This window comes from Leptonychotes weddellii, chromosome 10, assembly GCF_054177405.1.
Source record: "Leptonychotes weddellii isolate Sample4059 chromosome 10, ASM5417740v2, whole genome shotgun sequence".
NCBI lineage: Eukaryota > Metazoa > Chordata > Mammalia > Carnivora > Phocidae > Leptonychotes > Leptonychotes weddellii.
In genome coordinates, this window is record NC_138378.1 from 22,383,511 (window position 1) to 22,406,824 (window position 23,314).

General features: G+C 48.6%; 1 protein-coding gene across 6 annotated transcripts in view; it reads right to left on the minus strand.

The window, feature by feature from the left end:
• Positions 1-6,176: 6,176 nt before the first annotated feature.
• Positions 6,177-23,314, minus strand: part of CBFA2T2 (CBFA2/RUNX1 partner transcriptional co-repressor 2) — a 155,818-nt gene continuing 138,680 nt past the window's right edge. For 4 of the 6 annotated variants that reach the window (XM_081832982.1, XM_081832985.1, XM_081832986.1 and 1 more), the window contains 4 exons: positions 19,350-19,418; positions 19,115-19,219; positions 15,889-16,079; positions 6,177-11,038 (listed from right to left, as the gene is read on the minus strand). In XM_081832982.1, coding sequence (XP_081689108.1) covers positions 10,739-11,038; positions 15,889-16,079; positions 19,115-19,219; positions 19,350-19,418 — 665 coding nt within the window. In that variant the 3' untranslated portion in view covers positions 6,177-10,738. The remainder of the gene's footprint in view (positions 11,039-15,888; positions 16,080-19,114; positions 19,220-19,349; positions 19,419-23,314) is intronic. The other 2 variants (XM_081832988.1, XM_081832987.1) reach the window with 2 other exon arrangements.

Consider the following 23,314-nt stretch of genomic DNA (forward strand, 5'->3'; position numbering starts at 1 on the left):
TGATCTGGAGTTGGGGGCACAGAGCCTTCTCAGGGTCCCAGATAGTGTGGCTGGATGCCTGTGAGAAGTCCTGTCCCCTGACAGAACTCCTCCCCAAGCCTCTTCCAGACCGGCTTTGTCACCACCCGTCACCTGACAGAACCACGCGTGGAATGGCCAACGTGGTCCATCCAGGCACTGGGGGGCCCTACTTCGAGCCATCTGGAGAGAAGGGATTGGGGGGCACAGAGAGAGGTGACTGACCTACATGGCTCTAAAGGGGAGGCACATGGTACCACAAGGGCACGGGATGGCCTCTGACCTGGTCTGGAGGGTGTCGGGGTTGGGAGTTTTTAGGCAGGAAAACACACACTCAGGCTCTGAGGGGAGGAAAGCTTGCCTCGTGGAACTGAAGGAAGCCCAGCAGTGGTTTGAGGCTGGGGCAGGGGGCCAGTGGGCTGAGGCTGGGGCAGGGTGACAGTGGGCTGAGGCTGGGGCAGGGGGCCAGTGGGCTGAGGCTGGGGCAGGGCGACAGTGGGCTGAGGCGAGGGTGGGGGGGCAGCAGGGCCTCGAATGTGCTTCATCCTGAGGAAGCTGTGGTGGGTTTTAAGCCAGCAGTGACCGGCCAGTGGGCTAAGTGACAGTTCACCAGTGTTCTTGAATACCCTGGTGGTGCCAAGAAGACGACTCAGAGGGCATCAGCTCAGGGTGGACGTCCTGGTCTGGGACTCTAGACAGGGTCTTCCCCGGGGTTTCTCCCTAGTGACCCCCACAGGAGTTCAGACTTGGGGGGGGGTCACAGAGTGGCTCCCACAGCACAGGGGTCGCTGGTGGCTTGCTGGCCAGCGCTAAGCCAGGCTGTGCTCAGGCGGCCCCTCCCCCCAGACTCGTGGCAGCTCCTAGAAGGTGCAGCGAGCACCAGGGACACACAGCTCCAGGCGGGCGTGAGGAGGGCTCAGTGTCCTGGTTAGAGAAGAAGCCCTTCCAGGAGGAAATAATCCTGCTTTCTGTCCTGTGTTCTGCCTCTGTTGTTTCCTCCATAAAAACAGCGACAGCAAACCCTCAAAACTAAAAACTTCACATTGGTATCTTTGAACAAAGATGCGGAAATCCGCAGGCCATCAGCTCTGGAAGAGAGTGCCTCCAGAGCCTTGGTTCCCTGGCCTGCCTCACCGCAGAGTTAACACGTTTTTTGTTTTTTTAAGACAGGCAGTGTCCTCCCTCCCTGAAGCTCTGAGGAGCTGGGGAGGGTACTACAGGAGGAGGGGAGTGTGGTCAGCGCCGCAGGGCCAGGGAGCGGCCGCTGGGAGGGTGTCCTGGGCTCAGAGCCGTGAAAGCCCAGTCCAGTCGGGGTCTGGACAGCTGTGAGGGGTGGCTGGGGCGCAAAGGGGGCAGAAGGCGGACCCTGGAGTGTAAGGGATTGGAGGTGAGCCAGGAGGCCGGGCCACAGGGAGTTTGCGTGATGTCTTGCAGGTAACGGGGCAGGGGTGGGGGAGCGCTGGGGGTGGGGGTGGGGGCTGGACCGCAAACCTGGAGGCTACAGCGAGAGCAAAGTTTTCAGTGGGGCCGCGGGGGCACAGAGGAGGTGGCCAGGCCTTTACATTGTGTTTACTGAACTCCACCTTCCCCCGCAGCTCGTGGCCACCATCACCTCTGGCCTAGGAGACTGGCAGCCTCTTCACTGGGCTTCCCATCTCTAGTCCACCTCCCCCCCAGTCTATTCCCATAACGGAACAGACCAGGGGCTTTCAAAACACTGCCATGGGGACCACAGGAGTCTGCTAAAACCCTTTCATGGCCCCACACTGCCTTCAGCATCAAGATCAAGTTTGAGTTCGTGAATTGGCATTCAAGGCCCTTAGCTATCAGCCCACTCCTGGTGTGTACAGCCTCCACTCCCTAAAATACACACCAGCTGAGCTGGGCTACGGGCAGCCTCAGTCACTCCCTCTTAGCCTCCCCCATGGCTTCCTCCCCCCCCCAGACACCTCCTCAGCCTTGAAGTAGCAGGTCAAAGCCATCAGGTTTAGGTCACCTTTCCAGGCCTTGCCCTCCATGCCCTGCTCTTGGTTGCTCTTCAGCTTATTTCAGCAGCCACTGGGCACCTCTTTTGTGGCAGGTGCTGGGGACAGTGAAGTGTCCTGAGCAGGTAACAGCACCCAGTTCAAGGGCAGGCAGAGTACAGATGCTGGGAGAACTCATAGTTCCTTCCACCAGCTACCACCCCCTCACCCTCACCCACTCCTTGCACCTGCCTCCTCACTTTCCTCCCATCTGTGCCAGTGACTCACCTGCACACATTTAAACCTGTCCTGGGGACTGGCGCAGTGCCAGGCCAGGTGCACACAGTCTTAAACGGCTGCCATTGCAGTCTAACTCTTGGAGGGCAACACATAACGAAATCCCCTTAACACAGCCTCTGATGGGTCAAAACAAAGGGACTTGAGAATTAGATGGGCCTTCAGGAAGTTAATCTCTCTCTATATATCCTTTTTTTTAAAGCTCTCCACCCACCATGGGGCTTGAACTCATAACCCCAAGAGCAAGAGTCGCATGCTCTACCAAGTGAGCCAGCCAGGTGCCCCTAGGAAGTTATTCTCAAAACAAATACGTAAGCAGGACACCATGCTTCAGGCAGGATACTGAGACAAAGATGAATCCTCAAGGAAACCACATATTGGCAGAAGGAGAAGCAGACTAGGAGAACAGCTTCCGTTTACAAAGGCTTCCCAAGCGCCAGGCCTTGTGCTGGGACAACTCCCATACGATCACATTTCACCTCACAACAACCTAGCAGTGTAGGCATCGTTAGCACTCCCAATTTATGGATGAAGAAACAAGCTCAGCAAGCAAGTACTCTGCTCCAAGTCACACAGCTGATTGACAACCTGGCACCAATAGCCGCTTGCTGTCAAGCGTGAACAACGCCGAGGGATATCTTGGGCATCCACTAGTAATGGAAGCCAGCCCAGAGCTGGAAGACAATGGCAGCTATAACTAAGGAAGAAAGGAGGCCAAACCTTGGGGCTGCAGGATGGCAGCTGGGGCAGCAAGGAAGAGCCATGGGTGTACAGAGGTGGAGGGTGATCTGGTAGGGGCTATCCAGGGCCCAGCCACCAAAAGGTGGTGGGGTTAAGTCCTCTTTGTTTCTGGAACTCCCCAGGAGGCACTGAGATGTTAGCTGAACTCATGGGGCAGAAAGGCAGCTTCAGAAAAGGTTGGTGCAGGGGCGCCTGGGTGGCTCAGTTGGTTAAGCGACTGCCTTCGGCTCAGGTCATGATCCTGGAGTCCCGGGATCGAGTCCCGCATCGGGCTCCCTGCTCGGCGGGGAGTCTGCTGCTCCCTCTGACCCTCCCCCCTCTCGTGTGCTCTCTCTCTCTCATTCTCTCTCTCAAATAAATAAATAAAATCTTTAAAAAAAAAAAAAAAAGAAAAGGTTGGTGCAAAGGGGAAAGGAAAAGTTGCTGGGGTGTGCACCCTGGATAGGAATCTGGCTTGCAGGCTGGAGGCGCCGGCGGGAGCAAGTCTGGCTCTTTCCACAAGAGGGCGCCAGGCACCAGGCAATGAAGCTGTCTTGGGGCATGGGGGGAGGGGCAGGTGGGTGGTTGTGGGTTCCCCCAACGCTCTAGGGAGGGAGGACAGCTAAAGAGGGGGTACACCCAACTCAGGACCCTGAAATTCCAGCAGGAAGAAACAAGCACAGACAGGCAAGAGGAGTTCAGACCGACGCGTATGCTCATTCTGAGATTGTGTCATCATCTCAGGCCAATTATTTCCCTTTATACTGAGAAACAAGTCAGTCGGCTCCTTGACTCCATACTTCGTAAAATTTTAAAGAGCTCTCCACTTGAAACCTACGTTCCAGAAGGAACAACTCTTCCCTATTTTCCATCTCCTAGTCTAGGCTTCGCTCATTTTCAGATGCATCTGCTATGCTGGTCAGCGGTGTACTGAGAATTTCAATGATTGTCCTCTCCAGAATTCGACTTTCCAATCCGCCTGGTTATTTAAACCATCTTTAGAGGTTTCGTAGTTACATTCTGTACCTGCTACTAGTATCTGAAGTCCCAGGGGTCTAAATCAATTCTTTGCTGTTCCTGCTGACTCTTGCTCATAGTGGCTCATTTCCTGGGATGTTTAGTAATTTGGGGGGACACTTTATAATTGATGTATCAGTATTTTTGATATTTTCATTTTTCTCTAGAGGATTTGCATGTTTGCTTCTGCCAGACACCAGGAGATACTGCATCCAGGCCTAGAATCATCTTAATTCCTCAGCCCCAAGAGAAGGCAGACATGAGTCGAGTCTCCAGTCAGATTCTTGTTCTTCAGAGGGCCAGGGTTTTCTGCTCAGTTCCCTTTGCAGACAGATTTTACCCTGTTTGCCTTATCGCTGAGGCCAAAGCCAGTGACGGGGCTCCCTGGAAAGGTCCTAGATTTGCTTCTCTATTTTGTAGAGGTTTACACGGTCCCCAGAGGCAGTTAATCCCTCACACTCCAACTTTGTGAAATTTCTCCTGACCCCAGGCAGTACACGTTTCCTCTTTTGTATTCAACCCCCTCTGTGGTTTTGGTTTACTGTACTCCTCTCATTTTCTCCCTGGCCTTTGGGGACTTCCTATAGTTTGTGACCTCAGCAATGCAATTAAAAAGTACATTCATTGGAATTTATCCAGCATTTGGATTTTTTATGGTAATGGCAATATTTTGGTCTGCGATTTCTGTAATAAGTTTAATATTATATTATCACTTGAATCCCTAGGATTTTTTTTTCAGAGCTAAGGCAGACTGGACTGCTGACTTGTCTACCAAATGTGCTTTTGTGCTAGGCTGACAGTCACAAGACTGAGATCCTGTTATTGTTCTAGGTGGTGGATTGCAGCGCTGGGCAGCTGCCGAGACCGGCAGTTGGCACCATCTGCATGAAAGATCATACAGCAAAGCCCCACCTCACCTTCTGGGGCCATGGCCACAGCCCAACCCTTTCTCCCTACCCTAAGATCACCCCCTTTGCATTTTGGAGGCCTGCGAAGCCGGTGGTGCCAAGAAGCCTCTAGGGCAAGGCTGCTTAGAAGTAGGTCTCGGGCAGGGTGCCTGGGAGGCTCAGTTGGTTAAGCGTCTGACTTTTGATTTCAGCTCGGGTCGTGGTCTCAGGGTAGTGGGATGGAGCCCCACGTCAGCCTCCATGCTCAGCGTGGAATCCACTTGTCCCTCTCCCTCTGCTCCTCCCCTACTCGCTCACTCACTCTCTCCAAGTAAATAAAATCTTAAATAAAAAGTAGTTCTAGGGCAGAGGCCAGAGATGGGTATTCAGGTGACAGGAGTGAGGATGGGGCCAGGGCCTTGGGAAGTGAGTCCTCAGGTCACCAGCTAGGAAACTGGACTGACAGCCTAAGACTCCATACATACAGGTGTGCACGGCTGTGCCGCACAAGTGTGGGTCAGGTCACCGCTGGTTCGAACCCCTCAGAGCCATGTTAAGTACTACCCGGGGTCTGCTGGAGGCACTGCAAGCCGGTGGGTGTTCAGGGAAAGCAGTTTGAACGCATGCTCCATGGATCCAAGAGAAGTTCAGTTCTAGAACTCCCACCTTGGAAAATTATCCCCAAGAAATAAATCATGCGAAGGAAGAGGTTCACTTCAGTATGTTGGACAGGGAAAACCTGAAAGCAATCCAACCACCTGACAGGAGGAGAAGAGTTAAGAAAATTACAGCCTCAATTAAATCATACAACCACTAAGCAAATAAACATGAAGGCAACAGTGCACTCGTCTATGATTTAACATCAGTGTAAAAGCACAGGAATTAATAATCACAAGTCCAGGTATGTTAAAAATTTCGAAGGAAATACTTAAGAGCTATGAGAAAAAAGTACCTACAAGTCCACTACCCTATTTTGCACTTTCTGTGGAAGATCACTTAACAGAGCTGTTGCTGCCCTTGACCGCAGGCCCAGAGTGTGCAGCCAGCCTGACTGGGCCTGGGCCCCCCCGCTGGCTTCCCAGAGGCCTAGCAGCTGGAACCAGCTCCTCAGCAGTACCTCCAGCTTTCACTCCCCTGGGTGCTCTCTAGGCTATGGCAAGAACCCCTGGAGGCCCCCCAGGAGGAGGGGGAGCGGCCACGGAAGCCTGCTGACAGGACCTCTCAGTGTGTACACCCCCTTCCCTCCCTGTCGCGTTCCAGCCCGAGCCAGAAAAGGAATATAGCCTTTTTATTGACTACTTTTAAGTAGAACAAACTAAATACATATTTAACAGTTTTGGTTCATTTGTACAGTACATTAAATAAGTTATGCACAGAGTTAAGTAACAAAAATTCCTATCTGAGTAAAATGACAAAGCACAGAGAAACCAGACTACCGCATCCTGTGGGTGCTTTCACATTCATCATCCCCCCTTAAAACCACGCTAAGAGGCATGGTTTTCTATTTATTTACATTATTGGTTTTCTTTTATGGATGGAGCTTTTATAGCCTCATCAGGAACTTGGAAAGCCATGAAAGTGGACCAAAGGCTGCTGAGCCAAAGAGCACTTTCAATCATTCACCTAATGCTTATTGCTGCTTCTCTCTGCCAACTCCAAGGCAGGGACAGGCTGCCTCTGCCAGCCGCCAGCCACACACGCCCTATTTGGTATAAGCATCAGTGAGTGTATACTGGGCAGTTGTGGGCCGGACTAGATGGGATCCTCCAGGGAAGTGCCATTTCTGGGGCCGTGGAGGGCAAGGGGGATCTAAGGTCCACCCTCAGGCCTCCTAACCTTCTCCTGGCTCACGATGGAAACGGTCACCTGCACCATCATCTTTGGAAATGAGCATGTCCACGCACGTGGGCAGAGGCAGGTAATCAACGTTTTGGTTTCACAAGAACTAGACACTCAGAGCTGGAAGGGCCCTATTCAGCAGCTTGCCCAGCCCCCCACCCCACCCCGGACAAGCTGGCCATCTGGCCTATGCTGGAACAGTCCACGTCCCTCTGGCTTTTCTTACATTTGGTTCAAACATGCCGCCACCCAGTTCTCTGCAAATAGCTTAAAACAAACAAACAAAAACCAACAAAAACCAAACCAGCCCTCCCCCGCCAAATCTAAGTTGGCTTGGTCTACTGACCTGGTTCTGACAGCAGTTCTGAAGAAGGCCTTGAAGATGTATTCTATTTTCAATGATTCATTCAATCCGTAATACCTCCTACAGTTTCCAGGACAAATTGCTACCTGGTCATTATGCTTTCATTCTGAAGAGCTCACTACCATACAATTTCAATACTGTTGCTGAACCTTCAACTCCATTTGCTGAGATATCTTCTGGAACTACCCAGAACAAGGTCTATACCCTTTGCAAGCAGGTGACAGCCCTGGGGATCAATCTGATTTTGGAACAAGGCCATACAGAGTAAAGTGTAGATTTTCTGTCTAGAAGCTGAAGATGCTCATGCTGACACCAAGAAGTGAGGAGCTCCTGGTGGACTAACAGGCCCAGATGGGCAAAGGATGTCCGCACTGCAGCCAACATGACACCGACCTGTGCTAGGTAGATGTGTCTGGTTTCCAGACTTAGATCCGCTAAGATATGTATGCCTCAGCACTGTCCAAGATCCACGTGTTCTGTGACCTCAGGGTCACAGGAATGTGCCTGAGCACAGCTGCTAGAGGCCCACCCCTGGAACTTCAGGGACCCTCCAAAGTGCAAGTCCCACTCACACAACTCATAGGGTGCGCTGCTTATTCCTGAGCAGGTGTAATTAACCAACTTCTTCCCGAGTGTCCATTTTCACCACTGAACGGAGTCAGGCATGATGCAGGTGGTGGGGACCCAAAGGAGGATGAAGGGTATGAAGATCCAGCCCTCAAGCACCCCTCAGAACATTTAAAAATGGCTCCCAGTTTGGCCACTTCGGCCTTCTCTGGTTCCTGCAACCATTCCTTGCACACAGAGGACAATGAAGTCCCATCACTCCTTAGCGTCCCTCAGTGGGCGATGCTGAGCACTGGCCTCATCCTCCAGATGTCCTCTGATGGGTGGACAGGCACGTGTCGCCTTTGCTTTTCATTTCTACAATATCAAAGAGCCTGGGGCTGCCCTGACAAGATCTTCAGTCTTATCTCCTTGGTCTTTTTTGTCCCCCCAAGTATTAACTATCAAGGTGGTCCTCTCTAATTAGCCTGATTATATCAAGATATTTTAAGTCTAACTACATGAAAAGTAGGAAGCCTGAACTTGTACTCCAAACCTGGTAGCTGGGATGGTGAGCGAACAGTGGAGACCAAGTGGAAAGCTGGACTCACCCCGGCCCCTTCAACCCTTCCCCCTGCTCCATCCCAAGACAGTGCCCCTCCTCCTCCCAACCAGAGAACAGGAAAATTTTAGAGAGGAGGATGATGAAGAATGGGGTTCTTTACATCTAAATAGGAAGTCTTGAACAGATGCCCTAGCTACCTAGCTGTGAAAGTGATTAAAATTAATAGCAAAAGGTCTGAGAACTGAACTACAGTGTAGAGTACCGCCCAGATTTCCAGCTTGGCCTCTGGGCAACACACGAGCAAAGCAGTCTAGAACAGCATCACAGTACCGCTGCAACCTGGCTGTCCTTCGAACCACAGCCCACAACGGTCAGCAGGGGCCTGCACACCAAACTCAAACCTTAGCTACAGAAACTGACATTGAGCCCTCATGAATAGTCTGTTGTTTCTGGCTTTTTATTCCAACCAGGAAAAACCTGGGCTACCCTGGGTGGTCTTGTGGCCACTGAAGATTTAAAGAAGCTGCCCACGTGTGCATCTTGCCACTGAAAAGGCAGTGAACTGGGGGCAGATCCAGTGGGCACCACGAGATAACCTCTTGCTCTTATTTCCAGGCTCCATCACCTCCTCATGGGACATCTCATGTCTTAATGGAATCCCATGTCCTGCCCGGGGTCCTCATTTCATTCCTGTTGAAGTCAGGATGCCCCACCAATTGCTGCAGTTTACGGAACTCCACAATAAAGTTAACATTATTCATTCTCTGGGTATACCTTAATTTATGCAATGTAAATCCAGGTATTTTAAAGGCGCCTTGCACTGAGTTTCTTTGTAAGATAGAAAATCTTTCAGTAAAGACTTGAAAGTTCTCACGGTAAGCTACACATGTATATGAGGACAATGCTACTATGCTGATCCCTTTTCCTTGATGAGACGGAGACCTTTTATTTCACTACGGTCAGCACACAGAAGGTAGCCATCTAAAGCTGGGCTTTCATGCGCCAGCTGGAGCAGTGCCAACCAAGTCACCCCAACGGATTCTTTGGGGCAAGAGGGTGCTGGAGGCCTGGAGGTGGACAGAGAGAGGGTCAGGGTCATTGGGCTGCTAGCAAAATGCAAACGGCAGGGAAAAATATGCATGGCAGTTCCTAACATTTTAGAAGGGGTATAGGTGATGTCATCTTTGGAGAGCCAGGTAAACATCTGGAAAACTACCTGATTATGGGAAGAAAAATTGGTTAAGCCTCTCTCAAAATGGTTGTCACATTTCACGGAACTTTTCTTAGCTCAAAGAGGGAAGCTATCAAATAGATAACATAAGGGAAACCAAGACTGTATGCCCGATAATAAGGTGACGTAATATGTATTATGGACGAGGTTTGAAGAATTCTTTCAGGTCCAGGAAGGCTGCTGGGATGTGACCAGGCCTTGACTGTGGAGGCAAGACCTAGCCACAACACATCACATCCTATGGGACAACCATGCTTAAAAGGGGCCAAGCACAGACCACGAGAAGATCCACACAGTGATCTGGACATGCGTGGCCTCAGATAAAAGGGACACAGAACAAGACGACTGTGCAAACAGTCAAGCGGTGACAAAAGGTTCTGCATTTCCAACAGATCATCCATTCAATGATTTAACGATACTAGTTTGGCCAACATGCTCAGAGAGAACAGACTATCCACAATTGAGTCTCATTCTCCTGCAGACCAATCCATGCGCTGTAAACTATTTTCTGCATAAGCAAAATCAAGTAAGAGAGAAAAAAATGGGTCCCAAACTAAAGTAAGCAAGCCAGGCTGGAAAATCTTGTCCAAAATGATCTGTGATGCTTGAAGGCAGTTTTATTTGTTTTTCATTATTATGGGTGCTTTTAGTGAAACGGTCACTTCTTTCCGGTGATATCTGATCATCTGACAAGTCTGAACAGCAAGGTCGAGGAGAGAGTCCTGAGTGCTGCTTTTGCCGGCCCAAGTCCTGGTGGGGCTCATCAGTGGCATCTGCTGAGGGTGGAAATGGGGCTAAAGGAGCTACCCCGTCAGAGGGGATCTCCTCCACAGCCTGCTGTCAGCCTCCAGGCCTCTGCTGCAGGACAGCCGAGTGGGAGACAGTGCCCGGGGGGCGAGCTGCCTCCAGCCTGGTGGGGCGCATGTGACAGTCTCTGCCGCCTCAAGAGGCAGGGAGGGGAGCTGGTGGTCTACACGGAAAAGGGGCTGGCCATGCCAGTTTCAGCTGGGACAGGAACAAACCCGGGAGCCCAGGAAGGAGGCGGCCGCTCTGGCCAGCTGCCTGTGTGCAGAGAGAATGGCACGCTAGCTCCCCGAAGGCCACAGACAGGAAACTGGGGCCAGTGTCCGGAGAGGCCGTGGAGCAGTGTTTGCTGGGCTTGCACTCTTCCTACCTCCACTTCACTTTTGGCTGATGACCCGACAGCTCATTGCACTGGTTCCCACGGCCAGGCCCCCAGTGCCACATCCTGCTGTGCTGTGAGGTCATCAGAGGGAAGGGAGCCTGGGTTCAGAGTCCGTTGGTGTCGATGGCTGTCACAGAGGCGGGCGTCGAGGAGCGTGAGGTGGCGGCCGAGGTCTTGTCCAGAGCTGGGCTGGGCACACTACAGTCGGCGGCCCTGGCTGAGGAGCCCCTGCTTGCCGGGAGCAGCGGCCGGCCTTGGCCGTGGGGGCTCTGGCCGTGCAGGCTCTGGCCACAGAGGCGGTGGTGGCGCTCCCAGTCCTTGTGCTGGCAGAAGGAGCCGCAGTAGCGCGCAATATTGCAGCCGCTGCACGTCTCACTGGCTTTGCGGCCACAGTTCCAGCAGTTCTGCAAGACACAGGCAAGGGTTAGTTGCTTGGATCCTGTGTGGGGAGAGCGTGGCATTTGGAGCTACATACACCTGGGCTCCTCCTGCTTCAACTGCTCTGTGCTGATGCGTGGCAGAAACACACGCCTCTCTGAATCTCCTTCATTGGCAGGAAGAAGCAAACCGCCTGCCATGGGCTGGCAGGACAGCAGGACGAAGGGTGCCAGGGAAGGGCGGGGGGAGCTCTCACCTCCTGCTGAAGGCAACTACTCATTGTTCTGACTCACATTTAATCCTCAGTGACCAAACCAAACTCTGTCCCAGCGTCCCCGACACGACACATGCACACGTGTGTTTAGATAATGTTTTTTCTCTTGCTGATCTCAACAGAGGAATGATCTTGATCGCTTTTACTGACAACACCTGATCCTTTAAAAAAGCCCCCTGCCAGGGGACCAGGAGTGCGGGCAGCTGCGCAACTTCTGTGCCCGTTCTCCTTTCGGCGATGTGTCTCGTCACAGGAGGGCTGGCAATCAGAGGACTACTTCGGGCTTGTTTCACGGAGCCCCCCAGCACCTCCGATCTCAGTGCCCCGGGAATTTTCCTGCTACTCTTTGCACCTGCCACGGAAGGGGCAGGTGTTGCTGGGCTTTAGCAGAAATGCATGGGGGGCAGGTGAGGAAGGGAGAGCACTAATTCTGACAGAAGGGAGGAGCCAGTGAGACTCGGGTAGAGCTCCGAGTGGCAGGCCTGCGAGCGCAGCGGCAGGACGCTCAGTGAACACATGGCACCGCGCTTCCATCCAACAGCTAAGGAGGGAAGCAGCAGCATGAAGAAGGCTGCCACGAGGCGCAGCTCCCGCAGCTCCCAGCGCCTGCCCCCTGGCAGTCTCCTTCCGGAGGCTCCCCCGAGGACTCCACAAGTGAGCCTGCACCCGAGGCCCCCAGGACCCACTCAGAAGAGAAAAAGCCTCCGGCACTGGCCAGGTGAAATTAGCAGGAAGAGGCAAGGCTCTCTTAGGTGTCAGGAAGGACCTGAGCACCAGCTGGCCTCCCACCCCCACCAAAGGGTCTCCAGAATGGCAGAAGCCGATCTGAGGCATGGCCTGATCACTCCATAATCCCCTCAAGGAAGACAGACACTGTCCCCAATGAAATCTGGACACCCGCTCAAGTATAAAACAACAGACAAGTGCTTGCAGCCATCCAGCCCACCTTTTGCAGATGGGACACTGAGAGCCAGGAGACAGGGATGTGGCCTAAAGCTGTAAAATGATTACATGGCTATGCAAAGCCTGGAAGCTGAACCCCCTGACTCTACTATACTCAAGGTTACAAAGGACTGCAGACTCCCTTCTAACAACAGGCTTCTCAGGAAATACACTTAGGGACTGCCCAAACTTGCCCAGCACCAACCAGAGGTTGGTGGACCAGAATAGGGAAGAGACATCTTTCCCAGGATGCATTTACGGATCCTCAAGCAAACTACACTCCAGAGAATGTCATACTTTTGAGTGTGATAGGCTGACTCCAAATGATGCTTTGGCAGGACATTACCACTTGTGGGGAAGAAACTGGTTGGTTACTGCCCACATGGGGCCGCCCTGGAAACACAGGCCAATGTGTCAGCCCCATGGTCAGCCCCAGCCGAATGGGAGAGCCTCTACTCCCTCTCTGTCCTAGCCTGCAAGGGCATCTCAAACCAGGACAGAGTATTACACCACTAGTACTTTCACCGTGGCTGCCATATATGTTTATAATAGATTATTTCATCATTTATGGGACAAAATAAAACAAGATAAACAGGCCCCCAAAGAGGCAGGACCGTAAAATGCAACAACAGCGTGGCTGGTGTCAGAGCAGCCAGGGTGAAAAGGACACTTGTAGGTTTTCTTTTCCTGTGTCTTCTTCCCCCCGACAACCATGAGGCTTTCTGCCGAGATATAAGGCAAAAGGTGTATTATTGCTGTGATCACCCTTCAGATCAGCATTCCTCAAGGCTGGAGCAACACATAACGGCCAAACAGTCCTTTGTAGCTAGTGGGAGAAGGTTATAAACCTCCTGAGTCACTGCCTAGGGAAGTCACAATGGGGATTCTAGACCTTGCTCTGTTAAGCACAGATCATCAGTCTCTGCCACTATTACAGGTTCCCCTGCACCCGGAGGTAGAGCCTTCCTTATGAAACCTTTCAGAAGCTGAAATGGTGTAAAGCGGAGAAACAATCAGCATTGATTTATATGGGAAAATTTTGAGTGTTCCCAGACCCAAAAAATAACTTCTCTTAGGCTTTTCCGTAGGACACATTTTGCTAATGGATGCATAAAATAAATTGAGATAAAGCACAGACCCAGTTCAAAGCTCTCACAGCCAGCTGCTGAGAGTGGAATTCCCGGGGAAGGAGCTTGGTGGGGCCAGTCTTGCTGCTCAGGCCGTGTGCTGGGCTTGCTGCATAACAAATGCTGAACGCTATTTTTGTGTTTTCCCTTTGCTCACTAAAGTGAAAACGCTTTTCAGATTTCTTTCAGCAAGTGAGAACAGGTACTAACATATAGGCCTTTTGTAAAACCAAAGGCATAATGTGAACTTTCAACAAGTGAGAGATACCTGTAGTACAGAGTCTAAGTGTGGCTTGGGGATCACCTGTTATCAGAACGACCTGGGATTGTTCAAATCCCTGGGACCTTTCCCAGGCCTCCTTGACCTTACTGCAAACCCGGCCCAAAGGAGGAATGGCTCCCCATCTGAGAATCAACTGCTAGCCCATTAGGCTGGCAAGGAAATCCAGGCTGAGGACAGAAGGTGCCCGGTGGCAGAGATGAGGGGACCTCTCACTCCACGCCTCTGCCCGAGGCATTACAGGGGAGACTCGGAGACTCTCAGAGGCCGCAGCTGCTCTGCAAGGGCAGGTGCTACCACAGCTGACCCAGGCATGTTTTTACACTGTAAAAAAGTCCTTGGTCTACAGTGCACTACCGTTTACCAGCACTTCCACAACCACGATCTTGACCTCATTATATTCTGTCAAAACCATGAGACCAGCAGGACAGGGGCTGCTACACAGTCACTACACAGAGAAGGAAACTGAGTCCTTAAGGGTATGCTGCCACTGTGAGGGGGAACTGGGACTAGAACTCAGGGCTCCTAACCTCCCATTCTGGGCTCCCTTCATTATTCCCCACCACTTCTCAGAGAATGAATAAGAAACCCCAGAGATGTCTGCTGGACTTCAGAATTTTCTGGATGAAATAAAGGGAATTCATCCCTTCTGGTCCAATGCAAACTAACCCAGAGCTTCGGACCTGCTAGCACTCCCCTGTTTTGGAAAGAAAGTTTGCTGGGATGGGTGCTGGTGTGTGCCTCATCTACAGGTCACTCTGTGCACTGTTTAAAATGACAGGTCCTTGGGTACCTGGGGGGCTCAGTCGTCAAGCGCCCACCTTCAGCTCGGGTCATAATCCCAGGGTCCTGGGATCGAGCCCCGCATCGGGCTCCCTGCTCGGCGGGAAGCCTGCTTCTCCCTCTCCCACTCCCCCTGCTTGTGTTCCCTCTCTTGCTGTGTCTCTCTCTGTCAAATAAATAAATAAAATCTTTAAAATGACAGGTCCTTCACAGCACAATGCTATAAAAGGAGAGCTGGGATTTAAACCACACAGTCTAGATCCAGAACTCATGCTCTTAGCCAAAATGTTCCACTCCCTTTTTGGAGGCACACGCAGTAAAAGATAAACACAGATATTAAAGCAGGTAAATATGAACAGATACGGACATAGCTGTGGATGGCTACAGACAGAGAATTAAATACACACAACAAACAGAGATGTCACTGCTCAAAAACAATTCTAAAGAAAAAGTAGGAGGGAAGATGGACAAGAAGAGGGTTAATGGAACTATTTTCTCACAATTCAGTGTCCTTGTTGGGGTGCTATAACAAGGAACCTCCCCACATCCTCTTTGAGGGCCACGTGAGACGTAGGCACGTTCCTCTTCACCTGCCATGCTTGGAACTACTATACTGCAGGGCACCATTTACATAGAGTGAGACTAACACCGCTGCTGTTTCAACAAACCAAACCAACAAAACCTCCCAGTTCGTTACATCTCAACTGGTAGATGGATCTGCCTACTTACAGAAATAGGCTTGTTTCAAGACTTAAAGTTTATCTCAAAACTGAAAAATGACTGAAAATTACAGAAGAACTTTATTATATTCCAAAGGACTATTATGATATTTTTGTCATACACTTTTTCTTTTCAGTTTTACTTTTGTCCTCACTGTGGTAGAAATGTCCTGGATAGAAACATCACCACGTGCTGGGCCTTGGGTCTTGGAGAGGTGGGCAGGTCTGCCCGGTATGTCACTTCAATCCACGCAAGAACTATCCTCTTTATAAACAGACCAAATGCTATAGGGCCCTGCATCTCCTTACCCCTACCCTGGCTTCAGCACCGAGGGATTACATCAGTGAAAATTCCTTAAGCCCCAGTTTCCTCTGTGTAAAATCAGAACCCAACAATACCTACCTCATAGGGTCACTGTGAGGATCAAAAAGGCAGCACATACACTTAACTCTGTGTCTCTGGTACCTGGTGAGCCCACTAGTCAAAGGTAGCCTTCATAATCATGTAATTCCACCCTGTCTTCAGGGTGAGTTTTCAAAATTGAAACTGATACAATGTGCTGATTTATCTAAGAATATAATAATTAAGAAACAAAATTCTTCTGGTACTAGATAAAAATTATAATCATCTAGTTCAAGAGCTGACCATTTTATCTTACTGCCTAGCACTTAAGAAGAAAACAGTGGGCTCGGGGACTGCAGCTGCCCCAGCCCCGGCCCCCCCAGCCCCCAGGGCTAACAGAACTCTGACCTCTGTTGACTCTTCTTGCTCATTTATGACGAGGAAGGCATCCTCCGCAGCCTGCCGTTTGACGTCCGCTATGGTTTGCTCCATCCGAGCTCTCTCTGTTGCAATCACTTCAAAGGCTTTTTGTTCTGCCTCAGCAACAGCTTTCTGTACTTCTGACATGGCCTGAATTTTCACCTTATTCACAGCTTCTTCTAGAAGAAAGTGACAGTAAAATCAACTGGCCGAGAAATCTTTTCCCTCCCACTCCCTATCACTTGCGAGAAGGGATGGAGCTAAAACAAGAGGACTTTTCCAAAAATACACACGGTTTAACATAGGACATACACATTCACTTTTATTCTTATACTATTTGTCTGTTCATGTACTCCCTTGTTGGGTGTATAGATGGGCAGCACTGTGCTAAGGGCTGGGGACACCTAGAGGACTAGGACGTAGTCCTTTTTCCCTACATGTTTGTACTCAAGTACAAAGGTGGCTTGGGGGTCCATGACGTATGTCAGTACAAGAGATAAGAGTTCCAAGAAGACAAGTGGTCAGCTCTACAAGTGGCGGGGAAGATCAAGAAAACGTGCCTTGGTTGAGATGGTAGGTGGAAATGAGTAGTTGTGAAGTCTCACATCCCATGCTAAGGGCTTTGGCTCTTTCTAAAGAAAACATTAACTCCTGAAGGGTTCTATGCAAGGAGAAAAGACTGAAGGCAGAGATAGCCTGAGAGAGGCTGGGGCAGTAGAAATCCATCTGACAGAAGAACTCTGAATTTAGGCAGGACCAAGGGCATAGAGGAAGGGATGAGGCAGAATGAGGCTGGCAGCATCTAAGAGTCTGGAGGTGAAGGTGAAGAATGAATGATAGTGCTATGAAATGAAACAGATAATAAGCAAAATGCCATGTGGAGGCAAGTGGGAAGACTGAAGTGCCTCTGGGGCATCCAGGTACAAATGGCCAGGAGGCAGTTAGATATAGAAGACTGAACTCAGGGGGCACCTGGGTGGCTCAGTTGATAAGTATCTGCCTTCGGCTCAGGTCATGATCCCAGGGTTCTGGGATCAAGCCCCACATCAGGCCGCCTGCTCAGCGGGAAGCCTGCTTCTCCCTCTCCCACTCCCCCTGCTTGCTTCCTGCTCTCTGCTCTCTCTATCAAATAAATAAAACCTTTAAAAAAAAAAAAAAGACAACTGAACTCAGCAGAGCAACGTGGGCTCAAGATATGGATTTGGGCATGCCAGGAGCCTGGGCTTCCAAAGCCCTATACACTATCAGTATCATCCCACTTGGTTCCTGATCACTTCCTCCCACCACCACCATCCTGCTTGGTTTCCACAGAATGGACACTCCAAATGGCATACACTATGCACTGAGCCTCATCTCCAAGACCCAATGTGAGTGACCGCCTTCTTGGGTCCACAAGACTGGAAAACCCAAAAGCCTAAGGAAATTCCTTTATGGCTTGGTTCTTTCACATGGCCTAGGCTCAAAGATCATCTAAATAAAGTGTTCTAGGCTGCCATCCTAAAACTTTTCATCTTATTACTCCAGCCTTAAGAAAAGATCTTTTCACTCCAAAAGACAAGAATGATGCTGAGTTGACTTGACAGTGAACTCCACGCTTCTTTTACTCTTGGTATCTACACAGGTCCACTGTGGCCCACCACCACTGCCCTTCATAACCCACTTATTAGTTTCCAGATAGGGTTCTTAAGTCAACATAATAATGCCCTAACGTATATTTTATCCTCTCAGGTTAAGGGTCAATCAGTAAGAGTCACAGTTTGAAGTCACCTAAGTCACAGATGACACCATAGCAGAGGAAGGACTTAAATCCAAACAGTTCAAAACCAAAGTTTGGCTCTTAACTATAGTTAACCAAAGGTACCACCCAAGTGGGAAATCACTAGTTACCAAGGAGATCTTGTGCATGGTAATCCTGCTCTTTACCTTAACAACTGCTATCTTCATTTCCAATAATTCTATTCCACTTCTTGGTAATACGTATTTCCACATTTCCCACTGCAAAAAGGTTTTTCCAAGTTGCTATGTATTTTTCCAAAAAAAAATTTTTTTTAAAGATTTATTTATTTGAGAGAGAGAGAGAGACAGTGTGAGCAGGGGGAGGGGCAGAGGGAGAGAATCTTCAAGCTTGGGGCTTGATCCAACAACCCATGAGATCATGACCTGAGCTGAAACCAAGAGTCAGACACTTAACCAACTGAGCCACCCAGGCGCCCCCAAATTATTTTTAATGACAAAATAATATTTTGTGTGGCTAAGTCTGAGACAGGAATGATTTTAAGAATTTGCATATACTGGGTTACCTAGCTCAGTCAATCAAGTGTCAATTCTTGACCTCAAGGTTGTGAATTCAAGCCCCATGCTAAAAATAAAATCTTGGGGTGCCTGGCTGGCTCAGTCAGTTAAGCATCTGCCTGCGGCTCAGGTCATGGTCCCAGGGTCTAGGGACTGAGCCCCACATCAGGCTCCTAGCTCTTTAATAAAAATAAAGTAAAAGAAAATCTTTAAAAAATTTGCACACATTCAAGGTTGGTCTACCTAATAATTTCATAAATAAACCTCTAATGAATTATTTAGTGTCGTTAACAAGGTCATCTAAAAATAGGTCAACAAATATATGTCAATAAAGACTCTGGGGGCTAACTGCTTTATCTTATATTCTCCTAAACTGCCAGTCAGAACAAACACTCTGCAGTATGTTTATTTGTATTTCTCACAATTTGTTCATATCTTTTGTCCATTTGTTTATGATGATCTTGATGCTCCTGAAAGAGTCTTTATGAAGGACAAGTATTAACTTTTGCAGAAGTAAATTTTATCTCAAAAAAAACAAAAAACAAAAAAAAACGCAAGAACTGTACTGGACTACAAAAAAATGGTCTTGGAAAAGGGAGCCTAGAAGGAAAAGAAGGCTCATGTCTGGACAAGGGCAGATTTAGGGACACGAGGTTAGTTTTATCCACTATCTTACTGCAATAGGCAGACCCACCCTCCTTTTAGTCTTCTAGAAAATGAGACCCACCAAGAACAGTCTTGACAAAGTGGGGACAATGAAGGTGAAAGGAAGAGTGGAGGGTTGTTCCAAGGCCAGAATGAGCCAAATGTGGTAGCATGTGAACACAGTGTGTGAAGATACAAGTGAACACAACAGGCAGAAATGAATTGAGCTATATGCTCAGAAATAAGGCATATAAATAGGGAAGGAAAATTTGGTTACTTAATGCCTCAGGATGACCCAGCAGAAGGGTATGCAGTAAGACGTCATCTGAAATTCTTGACCTGCAAAAAATCCTGTGAAGCGCAGTCCAGGTGTATGCGAAAGCTGGAGGGAGAAAGGAAGGAGCCTAGAGTTCTGAGGAGAAAGTTATGAGCCAAAGACCTTTCCCCCAAACATGTGCTCCAGGCTCACACAAATTAGTGAGTATGTGACATAGAAGCACACAGATACGTACCAGTTTTTTTCCAAAACTCCACAGGTACATATCCTGTTCCTGGCCTATTGTTGAATTCCCGCTGCGAATCTACAAAAGGGATAAACAGCACAGGGTTAGAAGTGGTCTATAACCAACGTGTTTTATTTTTATGGAAAAAAAAAATTTTTTTTTTTTTAAAGATTTTATTTATTTATTTGACAGAGAGTGAGAGGGAACACAAGCAGGGGGAGTGGGAGAGGGAGAAGCAGGATTCTGCTGAGCAGGGAGCCCAACTTGAGCTTTGATTCCAGAAACCTGAGATCATAACCTGAGTCGCCTAACCGAGCCACCCAGGAACCCCTCCTTCTGTTCTTAAGATGGGTCCTGTTTAATCAATTCCATGTCTTCCACTCTGGTTTCCTTCCCTCTTTTAGGATATATCCTACTCAATTGTGGTAGATACCACGATAAAGGGTAGATAGGAGATACATTTTTTAAAAAAGATTTTCGAGAGAGAGAGTGCGTAAGCGCAGGAGTGAGCACACACCAGCGGGTAGGGAGCAGAGGGAGAGAACCATCAAGCAGACTCCCTGCTGAGCATAGAGCCCAACATGGGGCTGCTCAATCCAAGGATCCATGATATCATGACCTGAGATGAAACAAATAGCCTGACGCCCAACCAAATGAGCCACCCAGGCACCCCAAGAGGTACACTTTTTTAAACACTGTGGGTTGTTAATCAAACATTTAATGGTTTTGGTCTAGTAAAGAATTTTAAAAAAGATTTATTCATTTATTTTAGAGAGAGAAAGAGAGCACATGCTTGAAATTGGAAGGGGGGGCACCTGGGTGGCTCAGTCGGTTAATCGTCTGCCTTTGGCTCAGGTCATGATCCTAGGGTCCTGAGATCGAGTCCTGCATGGTACTCTCTGCTCAGCAGGGAGTCTGATTCTCCCTCTCCCACTCCTCCTGCTTGTGCTCTCTCTCTCTGTCAAATAAATAAAATCTTAAAAAAAAAAAAGAAAAAGAAAAAGAAAAGAAACTGGGAAGGAGAGGCAGAGGGAGAAGGAGAGAGAATCCCAAGATTCCACGCCCAGTGTAAAGCCCCACTTGGGGCTTGATCCCACGACTGTGAGACCATGAGCCCAGCCAAAACTGAGAGTTGGATGCTCAACCACCTAGGCAACCCAGCTCTAGCAGAGAATGCTAAGTTAAAACGATTTTCCTTCAGAGTTGTATTCTAACTTTCAATGATGCTAACTGATATTTGTTTCTTCCACAGTGTTGTTTGATTGGTAGACTGGTTCAAGTTGGAATATTTGGCTTTCAGTTCTGGTAATTTTTTCCCCCCCAGTAACTACACTATCTTCGCTGTCTATTCATGGTTTCTGAAACTCATCTGATTTGGATTAGATGACTAACAAGTTCATAAAAATATTAATGTGTGGTTTGGTGAAAAAATTATAAAGTCAACATCCGTAAAACTTCAGGTCAAGAAAGACACTTCTAACAACCCCAAATCCCCAAGAGATGAGTAGTAGTAAGCCACAGTGCTGTTTAAAGGATGCTAGTCAGACCTGCAATCCTGTCCTCAGAAGAGCTGGTGAAGATGATGAGCACTCACTCTGTACTCTCCATCACCACAGCCTCCACCCCACACCCCAGAGAAAACCATGATCATTTTCTTCTTTTCCTTTATCCTTTTCCTACCTATTTATGCATCCGTACGTAAAATACCAAAATACATCCCTTGTCATCTGAACCAAATTTATCCCTGAAATATTGTGAATCACCAATGTTCAGATAGAGGGAACTTTTATTTCATTATTTTAAATGGGAAAAGTAATAATGCTATCCAGTCTCTCGTCAATTTCTCTCCAAATCACCAAAATACTTAAATACTAAACACTTGAATAAATAATCCACAAGTGGTTTCTGCATACACCAAACATTTAAAACACGAATTATCAAAAAAAAAAACCCCCAAAAAACAGAAACACCCACAAATCACAAATCATCTAATTATTTTGAAGTCATTGGTATGTTTGTGTGCTACGCCCAAGAACACTGCCGAGTGTAGCACAGTGCTGCTCCAAATGCTAGTCTACAAACTGCTATGGTCCATAAAGAGACAGGGAACATAGGCCAGAATGCACAACCACCGAGTCTTCAAGCACACTGCTTAATGTAGAGGACTCTTGTCAAAGTAAGCAAACAGCACCCAGTACATGCTGTGGAAGGCCCCTCAACCAATCATGGTCCAATAACAAATTCTTTTGGAATGGTTTTGGTCCACATTTTGAATAGCATGATTACTTAGGATATGAATGATGCTTTCTTTCTACACTACAACAAACATGATATAAGAGAAATAAACAATAAAATAAAAATATGAAATATATGTACTATGCATAAATGAAGATACTGAAAAAGATGAACAGAGGGTAATGCAGAGCCATGTTTAAATGCCTCCAAGAAGGGGTGCCTGGGTGGCTCAGTCGTTAAGCGTCTGCCTTAGGCTCAGGTCATGATCCCAGGGTCCTGGGATCCAGCCCCACATTGGGCTCCCTGCTCAGCAGGAAGCCTGCTGCTCCCTCTCCCACTCCTTCTGCTTGTGTTCCCTCTCTCGCTGTGTCTCTCTCTGTCAAATAAATAAATAATATCTTAAAGAAAAATAAAAAATATATAAAATCTAGGGGCGCCTGGGTGGCTCAGTCGTTAGGCGTCTGCCTTGGGCTCGGGTCATGATCCCAGGGTCCTGGGATCGAGCCCCACATCAGGCTCCCTGCTTGGCGGGAGACCTGCTTCTCCCTCTCCCACTCCCCCTGCTGGTATTCCCTCTCTTGCTGTCTCTTTCTCTAATAAAAAATAAATAAATAAATAATAAATAAATAAATAAATACATACATACATACATACATGCCCCCAAGACGACCTGCCATAGGAGCTAGAGAAGAGCTGCCTAAGGACCACACTCACTCTCACCTAAACACATGCAGACTGACTAGGGGAAGGTTTGTGATTTGGAAGGTGAATTCTGGATATTTCTGCAAGTTTTTATGGGGGCTATTTGTGAAGGTTCAGATGGTGCGGGATACCTGAGGATGAGCTCTGAAGTTGTTCATACATTTGTATGTATGTGTCATTTAGCAGATGGATTAATTGTAATCTCTACACCCAATGTGGGGCTTGAACACATGACCATGAGGTTAAGAATCATGTGCTCTTCTGACTGAGCCAGCTAGGTGCCCCAAGCTCTGCAGTTTTTATCAAAGTGCAGCTACCTTGCACCCACAAGTATCCTGACGTCTGGCTATCATATCCCACACAATGTGGCTAATCTACGGTGGCCTCAAGAATCAGCTCTGTGGGAGGGGTGGGGAGTGGGATCCTTTGGTTACCAATGACTTCACCTCATTTTTTCTGAAGTCTTTTTTAGACTAACAGCTGTCATCTGTGGAACATGCTAGGTTGTCATAATAAGAGATTCATTCTCCCTCGTAAAAAGAGGGAGGTTGAAGTGGGTAGGTGGGGAAAACGTCTGATCACAGATGGCCCCTCATTTAGCTGTGTCTTTGGATAGGGCAACCTTTTTAGTTACTAGATGAATGTGATGGGACACTTTCGAAGAAAAAGCTGTGGCATCCTGCATGTACCCTGGATTGAGAGAATAGTTGTTCATATCTTTGCTGCTTCAGGCTGAGAAAAGGCAAGATGGGACAACCCAGTTTGGTATAGTAAAACTTTTTATACAGGCCTCCAGGGGCGCCTGGGCGGCTCAGATAGTTAAGCGTCTGCCTTTGGCTCACAAAGGTCGTGATCCCAGGATCCTGGGATTGAGGCCCGAGTCAGGCTCCCTGCTCAGTGGGGAGCCTGCTTTCCCTCTCCCTCTGCCCTTCCCCCCACCCTGCTTGTGCCCTCTCTCACTCACTCTCGCTCTATCTCAAATAAATAAATAAAATCTTAAAAACAAAACAAACTAAAGGCCTCCAGACAGAGGTCTT